The sequence below is a fragment of the Chenopodium quinoa genome, unplaced genomic scaffold (assembly GCF_001683475.1).
Source record: "Chenopodium quinoa cultivar QQ74 unplaced genomic scaffold, ASM168347v1, whole genome shotgun sequence".
Taxonomy (NCBI): Eukaryota; Viridiplantae; Streptophyta; class Magnoliopsida; order Caryophyllales; family Amaranthaceae; genus Chenopodium; species Chenopodium quinoa.
In genome coordinates this window covers 1,185,691-1,206,262 of record NW_018742393.1, presented here as the reverse complement: position 1 = coordinate 1,206,262, position 20,572 = coordinate 1,185,691, and the positions used below count along the sequence as shown (strand labels likewise).

The 20,572-nt window shown below is 37.2% G+C and overlaps 2 protein-coding genes across 2 annotated transcripts; both read right to left on the bottom strand.

Annotated features, from left to right (window-relative positions):
* Positions 1-3,739: 3,739 nt before the first annotated feature.
* Positions 3,740-4,739, bottom strand: LOC110701863. Its single transcript, XM_021879475.1, has 2 exons — positions 4,237-4,739; positions 3,740-3,800 (listed from the first exon to the last, which is right to left on the bottom strand). The coding sequence occupies exons 1-2, from the start codon at positions 4,737-4,739 to the stop codon at positions 3,740-3,742; spliced, it is 564 nt and encodes a 187-aa protein (XP_021735167.1).
* A 1,894-nt stretch (positions 4,740-6,633) lies between these two features.
* LOC110702996 (protein transport protein SEC31 homolog B-like) lies at positions 6,634-18,746 on the bottom strand. The gene is made up of 22 exons (XM_021880757.1): positions 18,065-18,746; positions 16,772-16,826; positions 16,556-16,678; positions 15,726-15,822; positions 15,591-15,627; positions 15,366-15,474; positions 15,233-15,290; positions 14,793-14,890; positions 14,540-14,659; positions 13,427-13,469; positions 13,166-13,287; positions 12,966-13,093; positions 12,294-12,858; positions 12,054-12,146; positions 11,572-11,757; positions 11,263-11,473; positions 9,785-9,897; positions 9,500-9,664; positions 8,733-8,858; positions 8,358-8,649; positions 7,173-7,411; positions 6,634-7,079 (listed from the first exon to the last, which is right to left on the bottom strand). The coding sequence occupies exons 1-22, from the start codon at positions 18,379-18,381 to the stop codon at positions 6,987-6,989; spliced, it is 3,390 nt and encodes a 1,129-aa protein (XP_021736449.1). The 5' UTR covers positions 18,382-18,746; the 3' UTR covers positions 6,634-6,986.
* Between the last annotated feature and the right edge of the window lie 1,826 nt (positions 18,747-20,572).

Genomic DNA, 20,572 nt, shown 5'->3' with positions numbered 1-20,572 from the left:
AAACCAGTAAAATTGGGTGTGATTTACTTTGTGTACTGTGCGAACTTGTAATTAAAATAAAATGTGATTCATTTAAGTATGAATTGGTGTAATTGGTTAATTATTTACTTTAATTCATTGATTTTGGTGACCTGTTGACTGGTTTGTCCTTGTTTTGGTTTAAATATGTTTGCTTTTGTTGATTAAAGTAGTGCGTTTGACTGTGTAATGGGGTAAGATATGTTGGCTTTTGTTGACTTGCTTTGCATCTATTTATTGGGTAGATAAATGGCAAACAACCAAGAAGGATTAATTGATATAGTATTTAGAGTTGGGGGTGCTTTTGTTCCTAAAAGAGTGTCAAAATCAAAACATTTGCTTTGCTGGTGTGGTGGGTTATGTTATTGGAGGAGGGATGTGGTAGTGGATAAGATAGATGTACAGTATTTGAGGGAATGTGCTGTGCATGGGTTTGTGCATTATAATGTCCATGTCCCTCCAAACTACAGACTGTGGTATAAACAAAGAGGTAGGACCTTTAACACAGGGAGAAGGGAAATAGTAAATGAAGAGGAAGTGAAGGGGCTGTTAGAGACAATCAATGGGGAAGGGTCTGTTGAAGTTTTTGTGACTGCGGATGAACCTTTAAGGCCCATACATGAGGTCCAGGCCCAGTCCACTCTAGAAAAGGCTGAGAGAAAGGGGAAGAAAAGTTCAAGAAAGACTGTTCCAGTTAGGAGGATCACAAGATTTAACAAAACTGACCCTGATGTCAGTGAAAGGGAAGATTCTCCTAAACCTAGATCTAGACAGGAAAAGTTTAAGGGGATAGGAAGGAGTGAAGGGGTTTCTGCTAAGAGTGAGGGGGTTTCTGGTAAAGGGAAGTTGTTGGATAAGGGGAAAGGTAAAGCTAAATGTGAAAGGGTTTCTGGTAGTTGGAAGGTGTTGGATAAGGGGAAAGGTAAAGGTAAAGCTAAGGCTTGAAAGGGTTTCTGGTAGTGGGAAGGTGTTGGATAAGGGGAAGGGGAAAAAGAAATCTGTAGCTAAAGGATTGGTTTTTGAGGATAGTAGTGAGGCTGGGAGTGAAGATGAGTATTCTTCAACTGATGGGAGTGAGATTGACATAACTTGGGAGCCTGGAGAGGAAGAGTATGACAGTGGGGATGAGAGGTGGTTTGTCCAGAATTCTGAAGAGATTTTGGAGAAGGTAACAAGAAGTCTTGGGAAGCAGTTTGATGTACATGATCAGGGGGTTGCCAAGGATCCTAGGTCAAGGCTGACAGAGAACTTGGATGTGAGTAAGGTTCAAGTGCAAGAAGAAATTGAGGGAGAATCAGATGAGCTAAAGAGCTTGGACGGTTCATCAGATGAAGAGGACAACAGTCCTTGGTTTAATGAGAAAACTGACTTCATTAAGCTTGTTGTACTTGTTAATAGGCTTAAGTTCAGCAATGCCATTGTTTTGAGGAAAGCTCTTAGACTGCATGCCATAGAGAATAGGTATGAATACTATTTTTTGCACAATGATAGTAGTAGGGTTACTATTCAGTGTAGGAACATATGTGGATGTCAGTATCAAACAAAGACAAGTAGGATGCCTTTGTGTATATGCAAGGGTGGAGTGAAGTGCAATTTCAAGATCTATGCTACTAAGTTAGTTAGACAGCAAACTTGGCAAATAAAAACCATGAAGTTAGAGCATAGATGTGTGAGAAGCAGGGAGAACAAGAAGGTCACTACAGAGTTCATTGCAGAGAGGTACCTTGAGGAGTTCAGAACTAACCCAACATGGAAGGTTCAGCAAATCAGGGGTAGGGTGCTGCAAGACCTGGGGGTTGAAGTGACCTACTACAGGGCTTGGATCGCAAGGTGTAGAGCTAAGTTGATAATTTTTGGTTCAGCAAGAGAGCAATATGCAAGGGTCTGGGACTATGGGAAGGTTGTAATGAAATACAACCCAGGGTCTGGTTGTAATGTGGTGGTAGATGGCATTGACCAGCCTGAGCCTCCCTTGTTTATGAGAATGTTTATTTGTTTGAGGCCTTTACAAGATGGGTTCTTGAAGGGTTGTAGCCCAATCATTGGGGTGGATGGCTGCCACTTGAAAGGAGCTTACCCAGGGCAGATTTTAGTTGCAGTGTCCAAACATGGAAACAACAGCATTTTCCCTATTGCTTGGGCAACATGTGAGGTTGAAAACAGGCAGACTTGGGTCTGGTTTCTGGAATCCCTGATGTAGAGCCTTGGGAGTGCAGATGGATCAGGCTTCATCTTCATTTCAGACAGGCAGAAGGTAAAATTGCTTGTTTTTTTCTAGTCTTTATTGTGTCCTGATCTTTATTCTGTGAAGTGTGATAACTGTTTTTTGATGATGTTAAACAGGGAATGGTTGAAGCTCTATCTGAATTTGTGCCAAATGCAGAGACAAGGTTCTGTGTTAGGCACATTTGGGCAAATTTCAAGCTGAAGTTCACTGGATCAGTTTTCAAAGAGCTCTTTTGGAGTGCTGCAAGAGCAATACCACTTGTAAGTCTGTAGCTTAGCTTAGATTGTTATGAACAAATGTAGTGAACACTATTCTTGTTGTGTAGCTTGGATTGTTATGAACACTAGATTCAATGAGCTTAGGGTGTTATGAACTAATTTATTGAACAATGTTCTTGTTGTGTAGCTTAGATTGTTATGAACAAATTTACTGAACACTGGTCTTGTTGTGTTTGTAGCTTGAGTATCAGATACCAATGCAACAGATTAGGGAGCTTGATGAGGAGGCTTATGATTACTTGGACAAAATCCCCACTCATCACTGGTGTAGACATGCATTCAGTGACAGTTGCAAGTCCAACATGTTACTAAACAACATGTGTGAGACTTTCAACTCAGTTATTAGAGATGCAAGAGACAAACCTATCCTCACCCAAATGGAATGGATGAGGAGGTACATGATGAGGAGAAATAATGAGAAGTGGGAGGACTCCAAGGAAATCACAAGCAACATGACTCCATATGTGCATAAGTTGTTTCAAAGGATGAGCTATGTGTCAAGGAATTGCATTGTGGAAGCTGCCAGGGATGACACGTTTGAAGTGCAGCTGAATGATGACCAGGTTCTAGTGGACTTGGGAAATGGGACTTGTTCCTGCTATCATTGGCAATTAACAGGCATCCCATGTGTTCATGCCTTTGCATGCATAATGGATCAAAGAATTGATGATGAGCAGTTTGTCCACCCCTATTACACTATGGACAGTTACAGAGCAGCATATGAGCCTGCAATTCAACCAATGCCAGGCCCAAAGCACTGGGAGAGAGTGAACATGACAGAGCCTCAGCCACCAGCCTTCAAAGTGCAACCTGGAAGACCAAAACAGAAGAAAAGAAAGCTGGAACCTGGTGAGGGAACATCTGCAACAGGAGGGGAGCAGGGATGACAGGAATTGTGGTGGATTTGGCCACTATCCCAAGACTTGCAAGGTCCCACATGTACCTGAACCAACTGACCAGAGATCTGCAGGAAGGCCCCCTTTAAACTCACCATGGGTAGTTGACCAAAGGAAGAAGAGTGAGATCAGAGCTGCTAAGAAGGTATGCTGTGGGACTTGTTCATTTTCTTTTAGATTTTGTGATGCAATTGGATGTTGATACTTGTTTATTTGTGTTTAAAACACAAAGTGCAGTAGGGGCTGGTCCAAGCAGCATTGGGAACAAGACTTTTCCCCAAGAGCAACCAGGCTGTGAACCACTGAGTAAGAGGAAAGGTTCATAAAGTCAACAAGGCCAGCCAAAAGCCAAGCAACATAGCACCCCCTCTTCCAGTCAACCTGAACCCACAAACAAAGACAAAGTTCAGCACACTGGAGTGCAGACAAGGAGGGCTAAGCTGCAGAGTTCCAGACATGCAAATTTGACTCAATGATCTTGCTGTTGTTTTTCTGAACTTAAGTTTTAGGTGGATATTTTGAACATTAGCATGCAATATTTTGAACTTATAGTTTTGGTTTTAGGCTAAAGGAGCCTATTTTGTTAAAGTAATATTTTGGTGTTAGGCTTTAACAGCCTATTTGGTTAAGCAATGCAACTAATTTGCTCAATTACTTCAATGCAATATCAGCTTTTTAGGTACTTGCTTAAATCATTCCTTCCAAATATGTGTACATTAGTTTGCAAAAGTGGTTCACTGCCACTTATAAACCATTACAAAAGCATTACTATTAATGTTCATGCCTTAGGACAAATTAAACTTTAAGCATTACAAACCCCCCAATAACTAGCATCATTAATATGACCAAACTAATCCCAAAAGCAACACAAAGAACAGAGTGCTCTGATCTTGCATTTCTTCCATGCATCTCTCTGTTCATCTTCTTCCTGTCAGAGTTTAAAGCCTTGCATTTCATCTTCAGCCTGTCCACTTCATTGAGCAAACACCTCATCTGTCCACCAAGATCATCAACTTCCCTTTTGTAGTCACTAATTTCTCCCTTCAACAGCTTCTTATCTAACAACAAATTGTTAATCACCTCTGTTTGCCAGGCTGTCCCATCTTGTTCATCCACCCATTCAAATGCTTTACAACCTCTACTCTCAGTTACACGATCATAGAACTTGCATGTTCTGAACTTCCGACCAGGGTTCTCCCTTGTCCAACTAGTAAGCTTCGCAAAGGGAACACCACACTTGCACTTCTTCTCCTTTGAAGAAGAGGAACTTATGAAAGACATCTCCTGCACCAATACGCCATCCACAATAAGCAAAACCATTACTACTTTGAAAAACAATACAATTGAACCAAGGGAATTAAACAATCAGTCCTACAAATCAAAACCCCCAATTTATGGTTTCGATGAACCCTAATTTCATTTTTTCGCAAATTAGAGGACAATTAACACACAATGAACTCTAAATATGTACGAATTACATGATTAATACCACATGCGAACTGAATTATGCACTTAATTCAACAACATAGATTGATTTACACCTCATTAAAGAAAGATAAATTAGGGTTTTCTGCAGTGGTATTGACGCAATTACCTGATTTCAAATCTTCCTCCCCCGAACAATGATGCTGAATTCAAACAATTTCGGCAATTTGATTGTTGAATTCGCAAAATGTGAAGCCTAATTTTGTGTAACCAGATCAACAGTTCACCGTTTATGAAGGATATCGTAAATATATAAAGCACTTTGAAAAAAATAGCCGTTGCAGTGGGCCCAACTAACAGATCCTCTAATGTCATAACCATTTAGGTGGTGAAACCAAAAATTTTATTTTTTAGCAGGTGTTATAATAAAACTTTGAAATGTTTAGGTGTTATAATCAAAATATGGTGTTTTATCAGGTGTTATTTTCTAATTTGGCCTTATTTTTACTTTGTTGATTGTCATGCTCCTAAATTTACAACCAACCTATCGAAGTTGGAGATGGAGATTTAATTTTTATCACGACATTGATATTAATTTTAATGGCAAGCTTATCTTAAAAATAAAACATTAAATAAAAACGCAGTTTAAAGAGTGAGGTTACATGTGGTAAAGCATTAACGAAAATATGAAATGATTCCATCACTTTTACTTTTTTTTTTTTTTTTTTTTTTTTTTTGGAAGACCTCAACCCTTGCAGATTTTTTGGTCTGATATTTGCAAGCCGACACTTAAAATTAAGGGGAAATTAAGGAATCCTCAACCCACCCAAGTACCGCAAAGTGATGATTCGACCTAATGACCTCAAAGTTACAAGGTGAACTCCTCACCAACCATACCAAACTTGTTTGAACGGTTCCATCTCTTTGGCAAAACATTATAATCAAGCACAAATTCAATCAATACATTTGCAGCAAATCAAGGTGTCGTCCAGAACAACAATATGAAGTGATTAAATTCACTCCTATTGAGTTAGAACGTATCTTGCATGATGATATTGTAGGAGTGGCTTTGCCACGTTTAATTCCTGTTTAGTTTTTTAGTTTGCTTTTTCTCAGGGCCTAGCCCCTCGTGTACACCACAAAAATAAAAAAATTTAAAAAAAAATATTTGCTTTGTTCATACCAAACAACTAAGTAGAAGCTTTTTTTTTTTTTTTTTTTTTTTTTTTTTTTTTTTTTTTTTTTAATGAAAATCACTTAATTTTTAAAGCAACTCTTAATTTTTTTTTGGTGTTTCACCCGGTTCACCCTTTGGACTAATCCGGATTCGAAGATCAGTTCTAGGTGGTTAGGTTCCAGTCCCCTCCCAATTGTTGTTGTGGGGGATCGAACACACGATTCTTCTTACCAAGTGTAGTCCCAATCACCACTACACCAACAGTCAATTGGTAAAGCAACTCTTAATTTGGCAGTGATAATAAATAATTACATTGAAATTGTCCTTGACATTAGCGAAATGTAAGGTGCTTCTTATCAAAAAAATTCTATTGCAAGCCAGACAAGCTACCATAATTCAGGTGTCGGGGTCGTGTTCAATGAGATCAAGTCTATTTTTAAACTTGAGTTATAATAATTTATTATGTCCATGTAAGTCAAAATCTGAATCGGACATCTTTCAGATCGGTTTTGGATCGGATCGGGTGTGATTATAACACCTCTAAGTCCATAAACCCAAATCGAGCCACCTTAACTACAACACTATATCAGAGTATCCATCAATTTCACGTTATAGGTAAAAAGAAAAAGAAATCAATAATATAATATTTTGATGAAACCTGAAGTCATAATGCTACAAAAGTTTTTGGAGGGTAAATCAATCTAAAGAAATGTACTGATGATGTCCTGATATCTACCTTTCTACCTGCCTCAAGCCAAAAAAACTAAAATAGAAAAATTAATACACCACTGAGAAGACAGTCGAAGGGCTTTGTTTAAGACCTATGATATATTGAAAAAAGTAACAAAAAGACTCTTATATCCCAACCCAGGAAAAAACGAATGCTTGTATACATGGAGGGAAAAATCAGTCCCACAACGTAAACTTTCCAAACATAGACAAGATTCTGATTCCGCTGTTCTAACTCATGATCTCACACTCTGCCTAGTCTTAATCATTCTCTTTAGATTCCCTAGCCATAGGCTGCATTCATCCCATTCACTTGTAGTAAGGAGTACCTGAACCGAAACAAGAAATGAAAGCATAATAATGAATCGTAATTTTCACCAGCTTTATATCAGAATAAGTTTAGTCAGTTAACGAGAGGATACCTGGATCTGTAAAGCAGTGCTATAATCACCATTATCTAAAGCCTGGCAGAGTTGAACAAGCTTCTCAGCAGCATTCTGAGATATGTCTCCAGTGTTGAGCTTTGCAAACAAAGCACCCAACTTCCTTGAATTATCTTCTATTTCCCGCTTCTTGGCAGGGACTGCACGAGCACCACCAAGCGCTTCTGATGTCTCGTTGAATAACCTTGTCAATGTAGTAATAACAGGCTTCTGGAGAGCTGCAAGAGCAATTAAAAAAACAAATAATTCAGTTATTCAAGAATCAGTTGAGTTAAACTTTTACATTTCAATTTTGCGGATTACCTACAATGGTGGAAGTACCTAACTTGGAATGTTTGCTTGATTACTTAATAGCATTAAATACAAGTACATCAAGTTTTGTTGCCTCAGTTTCATATCTAAGTAAACTTGCCTTGAACAGAGACAACAAGTCTCAGCTCATTGAAATAAATGTCATCAAATGATGGCATTACAATCCATGAGACTCTGAGAGTAACGCAGATATACAAGTTTCCATGAGGAATAATAATTGAAACAATCAAATGATGGCATTATAATCCATGAAAGTATCACAGATGTAAAAGTTTCCAAAAGGAACAATAATTGAAACACTAAAGTTTCATCATCAGCATAAAAAGGTCATGCATAGCTGTATATGAGCCCTAAAAAAGTCTATGACACAATAAAGTTCACATCCTATCCACAGCATCGAACTAAGACTTAGAAACACTCTTCATAGATTCTATAGAATAAAACGAGAGTGACTACATGAAATGCTGAAATTTCTGGCAAATTTTCCACAGTTCAGTAAAACTAAAGGTCTTGTATAAGCTTTACTCTAAAATCATAAACCACTAATGTACTCCTACAGACTACATTAACTATTTTAAACCTGCAAAAAAACACAAAATGTAAATGACATTACAAAAAAATACAGCTTATCTCCTTCACCCAGCTATGGCTTAAGTTTGACTTTTGACACCCTTCTAGCCCATTAATTTTCACTCATACAAATAATGCATCACAAGATTAAGCAACCATTATTTCTTTGAACAAAAGCAACAATAGTAAACAAAGAATATAATTAAAGTTAATGGGATACAGAATTACAAAGGTCGGCCTTAATGCAAATGAACATCTAGTTACAGGAAAACTTTAAATTACCAGGGACATTTGAAGTATCTACAGTTTGAACTGTTGGTGGGGGAGCTGGAGGTTCAACAGCAGTCTGTGCAGGTGCAGACTGACTAGGACTTGATGGTTGTGTTGAACCCATCCCAGGTCTATGAGGGACAGCAGTAGGGCTGTTCACTGGCATAAACCCCCTTGGGTTTGAGGTAGGAGCCACAACCTGAGGCATCCTTGGACCAGGGATACCTCCCATGGGAGGTGGAATAGAAGCCATTGAACCAGGTCCTGTTGGTCCAGATTGATAGCTGGAGTTTGTAGAAGATCCCTGCATCATGCTTCAAATGTTACAATAAGACAAATTCAACAAGCCCTTCATATGAAAAAGAAACAAGACAGGAATGCACTGACTGGATAAAGCTGAGAACCCAATGTTGGAGGCTGTTGATATTGCTCTGCATTTCTCAAGGCTGGGGCAGGAGCTGGGAAAAATGGTCTCACAGCAGGTTGAGCACTGACGGGGGGAGGAAAGTTTGGCTAGAACGAAAACAAAAGAAATCCATATTATGACCAGCTCAATGTCTAGCAGCTTTAAGAAAATATAGATAGTGTAGCATGGAGGCTAATTATCTCTAAAAAATTTAAAATTTATATCTGTGCAAAACCAGCTGCACAAAAAACAGTGTCCAATCACATGAGTATGCATGTCTATGGTCTAAATAACATAATTCAATTATATTCAAGAACTTACAAAGAAAATATTTTTCCAACCATACATTTCACAAATATCAAAATGGTAACATTTGTTTAAGGCAGGAAAAAGGTATATTGACATCAATAATGTCACCGGAAAAATGCCTAGTCAACAAGAAGACAATGCCTTTAGACTAAAAATGTGAAAAGAAACAATCATCACTCAAAGACTAATCATACGACAACAATAGGACTCCTCAACCTGTAAAATGAGCCTTTTATATATAACTAACTCCCCCCTTCACCCAAAGGCAACTGGCTAAAAAAACGTATATAGTTATCTCAATTCTAGTTTTCAACAAAAGAAAGTGATATACTAACAGATAAATAACATGACAAGCTGATAATGAGCATATAAAACAAACATCAGAATTCTCAAACAGTGTGCTCTATCAATACCAGGAGTCATGAACCAAAAAAAAAACCTGAGGAACTTGTGGCAATTGAGACGGAACAAAAAGATTGGGTTGTGTTGTTGGCTGATAAGATGCTTGGGGTGCATAGCTTCTATCATATTGATAAGGCTGCTGATAGTTCCCACCATAATGACCAGGACCAGCACTAGGCTGGACATGAGCTGTAGCAGTATCCTGTCACATAAGGAAGGGTTAAATAAGAGAAACATAAACTGCTGGTTTGGTTATAGCAAGCAAACGCTGGCCAGTGCCGTAAGAAGGATATACCAAACATAGGAAAGTGAGGGAAATTACCTGGTAATATTGTTGAGAACTGTTAATACCATAACTGCCAGGATCAGCACCATACACAGCTCCTGAGGACACTTGTGGATTCTCATTAGTCATAACCTTTTCTGCTTCTTTCTCTAGAAAAAGAATGATGTGTATCAAAAACGATTATAAAAAAAAGGGAAGCTGGGATATATGAGAGAACAGGAACATTCACCACAATAAAGTCCCTCATTATTTCGTTGCAACTAATACATTCTTCCCCCAACTGATAAATTACAAAAAAAAAATAAAAAAAAAAAATACCAAACATTTAGAGCACATTATACAACATGAACTACTGGCTCCACAGCAACAGAGAATAACAGAAAAACGAAACTACACATAGTATATTCAGTAGCTCCAAGTTTCAGCCATAAGTTACTTTAATGCTGTCTTCAGCCCTGTTCTATATCTTTGTGCTTTTAGGTTTATCTTGCTCTCCAGCTCTTCCTCTGTCTATGAGCCAACCAGTGCCACCTAGGCCCTCCTACATATATGGTCATTGGCAAACATGGCTTAAAATAAAAGAGAACAAAATAAGTGAACCAAGATATAATGTATCTCATTTCTCCCTCTTCCATTCTCCTCCAGGTCCATTCCCCATTTTCTAGGTAGACAGCAACCAAGAAAGCTAAGTCAGAACCTCCATGCTTCATCAAAAAAACATGTACCGGTCAAGCAGACCTGGTCACCCAGGCATGGCTGTGCTAGGGTCAGTCAGTTTGTGGCGTGACGCCGTCCTACTAAGGAACCAAGCCAACATATAGCAGAGACCACCGTCATCTTATCTAATTATGTCACTCAAACACTTCAATTAAGTAACCATGTCACTCCAACATGGATATGGACACTTTGTCACTTGACTTTGGGACAATATGATGGAAAAGTTTCACAAAAATAGCCAAATTAAACACCTAACTGTGTCCAACACAAATACCCTAGTCCAAGTAACATAGGTCCTATGTCCAACTCACCTCAAGAGCCGCCATGTGTTTTGAGTTCTAAATCCCTACATGTGCTGGCCGGCAAACCACCCGCCATGCTTGAGCTGGTTTAAAAAAACCGCCCAGGCACAGCAAAGGGGAGGGCTCAAGCAAATTAGATTGATTTTTGACTGATTTCAATTTGACTTTCACTTTCACATCACAGAACTTGGAAACATCTTCTATACTAGTCGCAACCATTGTTTTAGCATTTGCAATAGCCAATAGGAAGACCCATGGTCGTCAGGGTCATGGATTAATGGAACCACAAACCACTTCCAAAAAAAAATTATCATCATTATGATCTAAAGCTCTAAACTGCATGTATCTTGCAGAAACACAACATGATTTCTCCCAAAGAGAAAGAGCACATCACCCAGAAAAAAGAAGACAGCACTGACAGGAATCAGAGCAACAACCCCAAAGCTGCTGCCTGCACAGAAAATTGGCCAAAAGTTTTTAAAAAAATTAATATACCTGGTTGTGAAGATAATGCAATGCAGTCTCTCAAGATGACAAGCTCAGGAGATATATCTTCCCCCAAAAGCTTCAAGAACTCCATTGCGGTAGATAATTGCCCTTGACTGGCCAAAATTTCAGCATATTTTTCAACCAGTTTGCACAAGAATGAACTGAATCGCTTTTGTCCAGAGGCTAAGGCAAAAACTATTGTCTTTTCCATTAGATCCTGCAAAATAAAAATATAAAAAGAAAATATGGAAATACTTATCACTAAATGTTCAAGGAAAACCGCTTTCAATTGCGAGTGACAAGCAAAAAAATTACCTGTAGACGATCAACATACGGCTTTCCCTCGGGCTCTACTGATAGACAATGCGACCATATCTCCACAGTTTTGTCGATGTTTCCAGCACAGATATAACAAAGAGTTGCAGCCAATGTGTTCCCAGCAACAAAGAGTTTTGAGGCAAGTGTGTCACATAGCGTTGTCCACTCCTCACCTTGTGCAAACTGCCACAAGCAATTAAGCAACAATGTTCATGTTGCATACTTGCATAAGTTACTGAAGTACATATGGTTCACAATATTCCTACGATACCAGCCCAAGTCATACTTCACTCATTTAAGGAAATTTATTTTGCTAAAAAAAAAGGAAAAAACAATCCTGGGGACACTACTATATATATATTATTCAAAATACCAGGTATAAAGGCCTTATTAGCATTTTTCATCTTTTTATGCTATCTGAATTCCTATGCAACCCTACATAAAATATACAGCAATATATGGAAGGTCAGGTAGCTTACAGAGCAAATAAGAGCCAATGTCTCCTTCCATGATTTCAAAGGTCTAGTGTTCACAAGGCTCATGAGGTCATGATTAACCATTGCAGAAACAACCTGCCATAACAAACCCCAATATACATTCAGAATTCAGGTATATGACAAAAAAAATTACAACAAAGATTACTAAAATAAGTATATCATCCATCAATCAGATCCAAAAGATATAACAAGGAAACTGAGACAAGCACTATTATAAAACACCTTGAGATAAGGCAAGCGACTAGTCTTCAGGTACTGATCACGAGTACTTTCCCACAAAGAGGCACTGCCAACATGAGCAATCACAAGGGCATCAGCCATTTTGTTTGCAGATATACATAAAGCAACTGCCTCCTTGTAGTCTCCAACTACCAAGGCACGCTGAACTGCATCATCAAATGCTGGATCAGTACTCTCTTCAAGTACATCAGATTCTGCCTGTTTCGGCTCCTCACTTGCCTCACTTGGTACAGCTTCACTAACAAAGTTGTTGCTAGCACTTGATACTGGAGTTTCAGCTTTCGGGCTAGGAAGATTATTAAAAAAGTCTTCCCCGGTGTCAAAAGAGAAAGGAGCAGATTCCTTCTCAGTTACAAAGCCCTCTTTATCTGCACCATTGTCTTCAAGCCCAAGGGCATTGACTTGCTGAGATAATTCATCTTGAACAGTCTCTTTCACATCCTCTGGCATGCTGAAACCTAGATGTGCAAGAAGCTTTGATCGTGCTGATCCATCATCTTCAAACATAACTTTCAAAAAGCCCCAAGTTTCCCTATCATCTTCAGACCTGCATATATGCAAGAGCACGCCCAACCAAAAAAAAAAATATATTAGCAACAACACATCCTGTTTAATAGAAACATAGATAACTCCATAATTAGCCCGGAAACATACTCAGACTCTTGTGATTTCTTTTCACATAAAGCTCTCAGAGAAGATCTTTCTCCCTTTTGGATGGCAGCTTCAAATTCAGATGAACGACTCACCAAACTATCTTCAGTTACCACATTATGGACATAAACCTAGATAATAATGAAGAAGTTATCAAATGCAATCATACAAATAAAGCATAAAGGCAGCGGAGAAGTCAGTACCTCCGAAGATCCTCCTGGTGCACCAGCAGGTGCTGCTTTCGGATGAAATGAAACGAGCTTTCCTCCAAAACCAAAAGAAACACCAACTGGTCGTTTATACCATTTTGGAGCTCTCAAGGGTGCTGCATAAATTTTACAGTAGATTAAATATAAGAATCCGAAATAGATATAAAAAAAACCTATAGAACATAAAATAGGGACACTATGGCTGATCTAATAGCATTACAAGCAAAGGACAGAAGCTTATTCAAGAGATTATACCAGCACCAAAATCAGTTTCTGAAACCCCGTAACGATTGCAAGCCTATGAACCACAAAAGGAGAGAAATCAATAAAGTGCAGGTCAGTCAAGAAAGCAAATAAAAGGTACAAGAAATATGATATGTCCAGCAAGAGAATGCTTTGAAGATAGAAAAACCATAAATAGAGTAAGCTAAAAACACAAAAGAAAGTTACAAAATTATATAAAGTACAACCACACTCGGATGAATTCGTTCAAGAAGCTTTCAGCCAGGCAACCCAGGGCAAGATGAGATATGACTTACTGGAACTTCATATTTAATGTTGGCACTTAACTAATTCAAATCACGTTACACACCAGTTGTCAAGCAACTTCATGACACCAGCAATATCCTTACATCTAATCTACATCAATATAAGACCGGCTAAAGTGACTGAAATGAGGCACTATTTCCATACAATTTTCCCTGACTTGTGAGGTTCTACGAGCAACTCCAATGGTTTAATTATAAGTACAATAAAAATAAAATGTCTAGCTACATGCTTGCCATTGGAGAAGAAAAGAATGAGCAACATGCAAGCTATTGTAGCCCAAACAAGCTACGTTGCTTGATTAGATAAGAGACAAGTAAACTCCGCTCACATTGTGACATGTGAACAACTTTTAAATTTTTTTTTTTTATATTTTATTTTTTGCAAGCTACAAGGCCCTCGTAGCTTACCATTGGAGATGCTGTTAGGATTGCAATTTTAAATCTTAAACCAGCTACAGAGTAAAAAAAATCCTCTGTTCAAAAATGAAGACATTTAACCACTTTTACTCGTATTAACTTGGTAAAATTTAATTAAATAGCATTGGTACATAATAACAATGCACTGATATTTGATAATCATATCATAAACTGACATTAATATTGCATCACTATTGTAAAAATGAATAGCGTTTTGATACCTAGAAACAAAAAGCTAAAGCACCTTTATATCTTAAAATGGATGGATTAAATCTAAACCTTTTTATATATCTACAAGTGATTTGTTATTTCTACATCCAGATCTTATATTTCTAGTCTTCTGCTAAACAAGGTCAAATACTTCAAAGCAGGGAGATCCACGGAACAAGCTATAAGCACATACCTCAATATTGTACAACCCAATTTTTCCATCAAACGAAGACGCTGATATGACCCCTGGTATCTTTGGGTACCAGTGTACATCAAAATTCCAGTTAGTGCTAGCAGGCAATTCACAGACTATCTGCAATAGTTTAAGACAAGAACACCACAAGGCATAAGAAACTGACATCAGCTGAAACCACCAGATTATACAAGAGAATGGTGCATGTCCGGAAAAATAAATAAATAAATATGTAAATAAAAAAAAGTCAAACCTCTCCAGTAACAGTATCCCAACAAATTGTACGGTTATCCTTGGCACATGTAAGCAAGTAGGTGCTGTCGCTGGGGGACCATGCCATTGAAATTACACCTATTTCATTGGGAAAGAACAAAGTAGATATAAGCATAATAAGCACCATATCTTTACAAATTTTCTAAAAGCTGCAAGCAAACAACGCAGGAAGCAGGAATAGATGGACTTTTTAATTCTCAGCACAAAAATAGTTATATTCAATGAGGACTTATATTCAACATATCTCTAAAAGTAGCATTACCGAATTGAACAACAGCTTTAAATTACATGGAAAGTGTAGATAAAATGGTGTCAATAACCACTCTATCCTAAAACTATGCACACCCTGACCCTAATGCAATTTAAAGAAATAACAGCTGTGGAGCACTATAAACACAGAGTACAAAACCAGATGGTTACCTTTTGTGTGCCCTACAAACTCTCTCACAGGTGACATAGTATTCCTCATATCCCAAAGCTGCAGCAACGGCATTATATCATAAAACATGAATTTCAAAACAAATTCATATATTACAATGTATAAAGGCATTACCTTAAGAGAAGGTGAGCTATCATCATCTGACGCAACAACAAGCTGAGTTGCTATTTCAGGATGCCACTGCAAAACAGAGGAGCGCCTTCGGTTTGAATCTGAATAAAAACTGTCATATGGCAACAGCACACCATTTGTCAGTCGTAAAACTATAAAAATAAATAAATAAATAAAAATCTGTCAAGGAGAGGCAGTGAAAATAACATATATGAGTGTCTTACTGACCTGATAACTGACTTCTGCTTCCTCAAGTCCCAAATAACTAGAAAAAATAGCAACATTCAGATGAACATTTGTAGAAAGTGAGCAGCACCCAAAGGCTGAAAGACCAAGAAAACAATGCATAAAATTCCTACTTACCAGTTAGCCCATTGTATGAAGTAGAAGCCAGGATAATTGGCACCTTGACATTCCAAGATAAGTAAGATATTTCATTTTGCGAAGCTGAACCAGTACCCTGTACAATTATTCTCAATATTTGTCATAAACATGTAGTGATGTAACATATGAAGCAGTTGCATGGAAATTTGCAGCCATGACACACTATTTTCACCTTCCTACTATCTCTCTGTTCTAATTTCCTTTCCCTCCCTTGATGGAAGAAATTTGATTTGTCTAGCTAATACTTTGACATTTTGGAGTTAGGACCAAAGAACAAGGTTTGCCTCTTGATTGGCATAATCTAAAATGAATGGTTACAGTATGATATTAATTAGGTACACATGGTTACTTATCTGTCAGATATTCATACTAACCCTGCTTCAAATAGAGATAGTTATGAACAGGAGAAACAGTTTGACTGCCAGGGCAGGGGTAGAGAAGACATGTCAAGAAGGTGAAAAGAAAAAGGCTTAAATGAGAAATTTCTTAATAAAAAAAAAAAAACTATCAACCACACTGGAGATACATGGACCAAGAATGAAACACAAACTGCAAACATCAACCGCTTTATGGCTGATCCAATATTTTTTTTACACAGGTAGATACAATCATATGAAACATAGTAAATGATGTCATGATCCAGAGCAATGAATCAAATAATATGTTTTGGTAATGTGACTTAACATAGCGTAATCAAACTTGATCGTTACTTTTTAGTTCCACTAAAGGTCATTTGCCTCTTACAAGAAGCTATGACATAGAAAGCTTAAAGTCTGAACTCATTGAAAAAGCCAAAAGGAGGACCATACCTTAAGAGGAGGGGGGTGTCGAGGCTCATTTGGTGATGCCAAATCCCATATGCAAATTTCGCCATCATCGGCTCCAGAAGCAAGTAGGTTTGGCTGAAGCGCACTAAATTCCAAACCGCGAACCTACAATAATTTAAAGGAAAATGTCAGTGAAGACAAGACAAAAGCTACCTGCTGAAATAAATAGTGTATGAGAAACCAAGATATAAGACTTACAGGCCCTGTATGCTGTGTCAACTGTCCAACAACTGCATTACCACTTGCTTCAGAGCTAAATGGATAAAAAAAAAATCCAAGGAGAAAAGAAACGAAACAACAGATGTGTAAGCATTCGTGCTGCAAGCAATCAAAGATCTACACAACATATAGTCATATAGTATTACAACCTGGAATCAAGTGAAGGAAAATCTCATCGTATCAAACACATAGCTCAAGAGCATGCAATGCAGCATCTAACAGGTTGGCCAAAGAACAGCACTAAAGGAAAAGGATACCTATTGATGGTAAAATACCAAGATATAACACCCAGCTAGACCAGATCAGCATTTTGAATACCCAGAAGACAATGATCAAGGTGGCACATATAGCTCACTCTAACCGGATATATTATTGTTAATAAAATACCAGACTGCCTTAATTTTACCCAATTCGCTCCCCGCCCTTGTGAATCTCGTCTAAGGTTGGACCTACCATGGACTATGTTTCCAAATTTGTACCAAACAAAATATACCAACTAATTAATCCCTATACAGACAATGATATTGAAAAGACTTATTTCACCCTAACAAAGATTCTTAATGGTAGGAAATTTTACAAGTCAGCTATAAAGTCTTTCCATGTTACATAAATCACAGACTCATAGTCACGTAAAATAATGTGAATAAAAACTTGTCAAGCAACAAACAACTAATACGAATTTCCTGATGCATTTTACAATGTGAACGAACAGTGTTCAGGTCAAACTCCCTAATTATAAACCTACGTTACAATCAGTATGCATATACATCAAATAAACCAAATTCCCATTTTCAAGTCACTTCTGGCCAACCTTGGGAATGATAAACTGGTGTCAATGCACATCCAACAGGCCACAGCAATCCCCCTTCACATAGCACCGAGCTTCAAATCGCCAGACAAAATAAACAACCCAACACCTCTAGATAGATAATCCCATCATTAAAATACACAGATCCACATCAGGCCCAAAACTCCTGTCATACCTACAACTTGAGGAACCACTCACACATTTCATCTATGCAAGGAAAATCGATGCACGTAACCAATTCTTCGGAGTTTAAATCTTAATCAAAATCCTACAATATAATAATTTTCACATCCACAAGAAACTAGCAAACAATTTAATCACATTGGGCTATCTTTAACAATTCAACTTTCCACAAACACAAATAATTGAGATAGCCTAACAACTCAATCATCCCAATTCAGAAATTCCGCAATTCACACCAAAATAAGCAAAAACAAATGACGATCAAACAAAGTATCATATACCTAATCAAAGGAAGAGGATTCCAAAGACCAATAGTCCCATCAATGAGACCACCAGCAATCAAACCCATAGAATACTCTTCGGAATTAGATCCATTTTTCCCCCAAGAAAGGCGATTAAACCTCTCAGAGCTAGGGGATTGCGCCACCATAGGAATATCATGATCATCGGAGTTGAAATCGAGCTTGAAAATCTCGAGGTTAGAGGAGGTGCTAAAAGACAGATCGACAGCACCCGCCATTGTTCCGGCAGAAAAGTACGGCGAATCCGGCGACATCGCCACCGATGCCGATCTATTGACGCTCTTGATGCACGCCATTGTCGATCGATTAGCGCGGAAAGAGTGAAAAATTGGGGGTAGGGTTAGGGTTTAAGGGTAAAGAAATCAATCAAATTGGGGGAAATTAAGAAGAGTGGGAAGAAATGGAGAAAGAGATTTAGATCGGGAGGAGGAGAAGAGAAGAAGAGAGAAGATGTTTGTGTTTGTTTATGGAGAAAGAGAGTGGATTGTTATTAGTATGTGCATTTGCATTTCTGAGAGTTTTTTTTTTTTTTTTTTTTTTTTTTTTTTTTAGATTTGGGACATTTGACAATGTTTGTTTAGGAAATGAGGAGGATTTGGGTGATGACATTGGGCGAATGGCGATGAAGAGTGACTGTCATAGAGGTGATCAAAAATTCGAACTGAACGGGCCTTAACATCAATTTTCACGTCTACATTTGCAAATAGTGGTGAATATTCGGGCCATATCTGGTTTTCGGGCTGGGTTTGGGATCTTAATTTTTTTTAAAAAAAATTAGCTTGCCCAAACCCGAGACCGGATTGGACGGGCTAGATTTAAGTTGATATCGATAGCGAGTCGGATCGTAGTTGATCACCTCCAAATTGGGTCACTCTTACAGGCTATGTTCAGTTCAACTTATTTAAGTTGATATCGATTTATTTTAAAAATAATCAGATCAAGTTAGATTGCTTTTTTTTTTTTTTTGCGTTTATTTATCGGTAAAATAACTTTAATTTTGTAAATTTAAAAAATTATTAAAAAAAATTCATATTTTGAAGGAAAAAGTACATCTTAATACAAATCTAATATGACATCTCATTTGATAAATATTTATCTAACGGATTAGTGTAGAAATTAGGTCAATCTTGGAAATAAGATCAGCCGAAATCAGGAAAAAAAAATCAGATCAAATTACGTGAACGGGACATAGTAGTACTCGTATATATTCTTCAAAATCATATTAGTTGGTCAAATCTATAGATCAAATCAAAATCGGAAAAACATGTGTATATGGTATTTGTAACCTCGAAGTCACCAGGTGAGTTGCTCACCATCTCCACCAATACTTCAATATATCCACCAAACAAACTTGATAAAAACACTTTATATAATGAGAAGAGAACAAGTTTTACTACATGAACTCATACCAACATTTCATTATTTTTGGGTTGTATAGATGTATGTCGTAAAAAGGATGTAGATAAGAATCGATTTAAAGTTTTTAGTATTTCATTATAAAAACTTAAAAATAAAAATAAATTAATTAAATTAGTTGGCATTCACGGTTCATAGGAATAATGAAACTATTAATTCTTCTCTCATTTCGTATGTTGAAATTTAAAAACATTTTTTTTTTTTTGTTTTTTTAGATTTTACATTTGCCTTTATCATGGTGTATAAGCCAAGGACATTATTATATTAAACAAACGTAAATAACTACAACTTTGCCCATATATAAATATATTCAAATCATAATGTTATATATTTAAAAAAAAAAAAAAGTATGCATGTAAATTTTTTCCTAGGGTTATAGTTTACAACTATTCTTCATAGGGTTATTTATAACTACATATTTTGTCGCCCTTAATGTAATCAAAGGTACTCGTAAACCAACAATAATTGCTAGTTAAGGGACCCAAGTGTCTATTGTTCATTCATAGTTTTTAAGAAAAACATTGAGCAAAGTGCAATTTTGGCTCGGTTGTTAGTCTTGTTGTCAATCCCATCTTTAGTACGAGTGCTTAGTTTTCTGTCTAACACACTTGATCGTTATGATTGTAAAGTTAATAGTCGGAACATTAAACACTAATAAAAAATGTTAACCACAATCAGTGTGTAATAAAATATGGTCAAACATAGGAGTATATAAATATTGTAACAACTAAAAGGTTAATATATTTGAGTTTTTTTTTATTTATTTACTTTTACCTATCGATCTCTAAAACTTAAATATTTGATTCTACCCATTTCGTATAAGTAAACACTAATAAGTCCCATGTGTTAACACTAACACAAGACCTACATCAATACGGATTATATCTTAACTCGAAAAGTGATCTGATTCGACTTGCATGAGCAAAATGATTTAGTGCAGTAGTACTCAAACTTGAATTAGATACTTGCATCAAAAATTCAAAATAATAATAATAAAAATCCCAGACCAAACCCAACCTAGTTACCCGAATTGGTGAAACAATTATTGAATTTTTTTTTAGTGTTAAACAT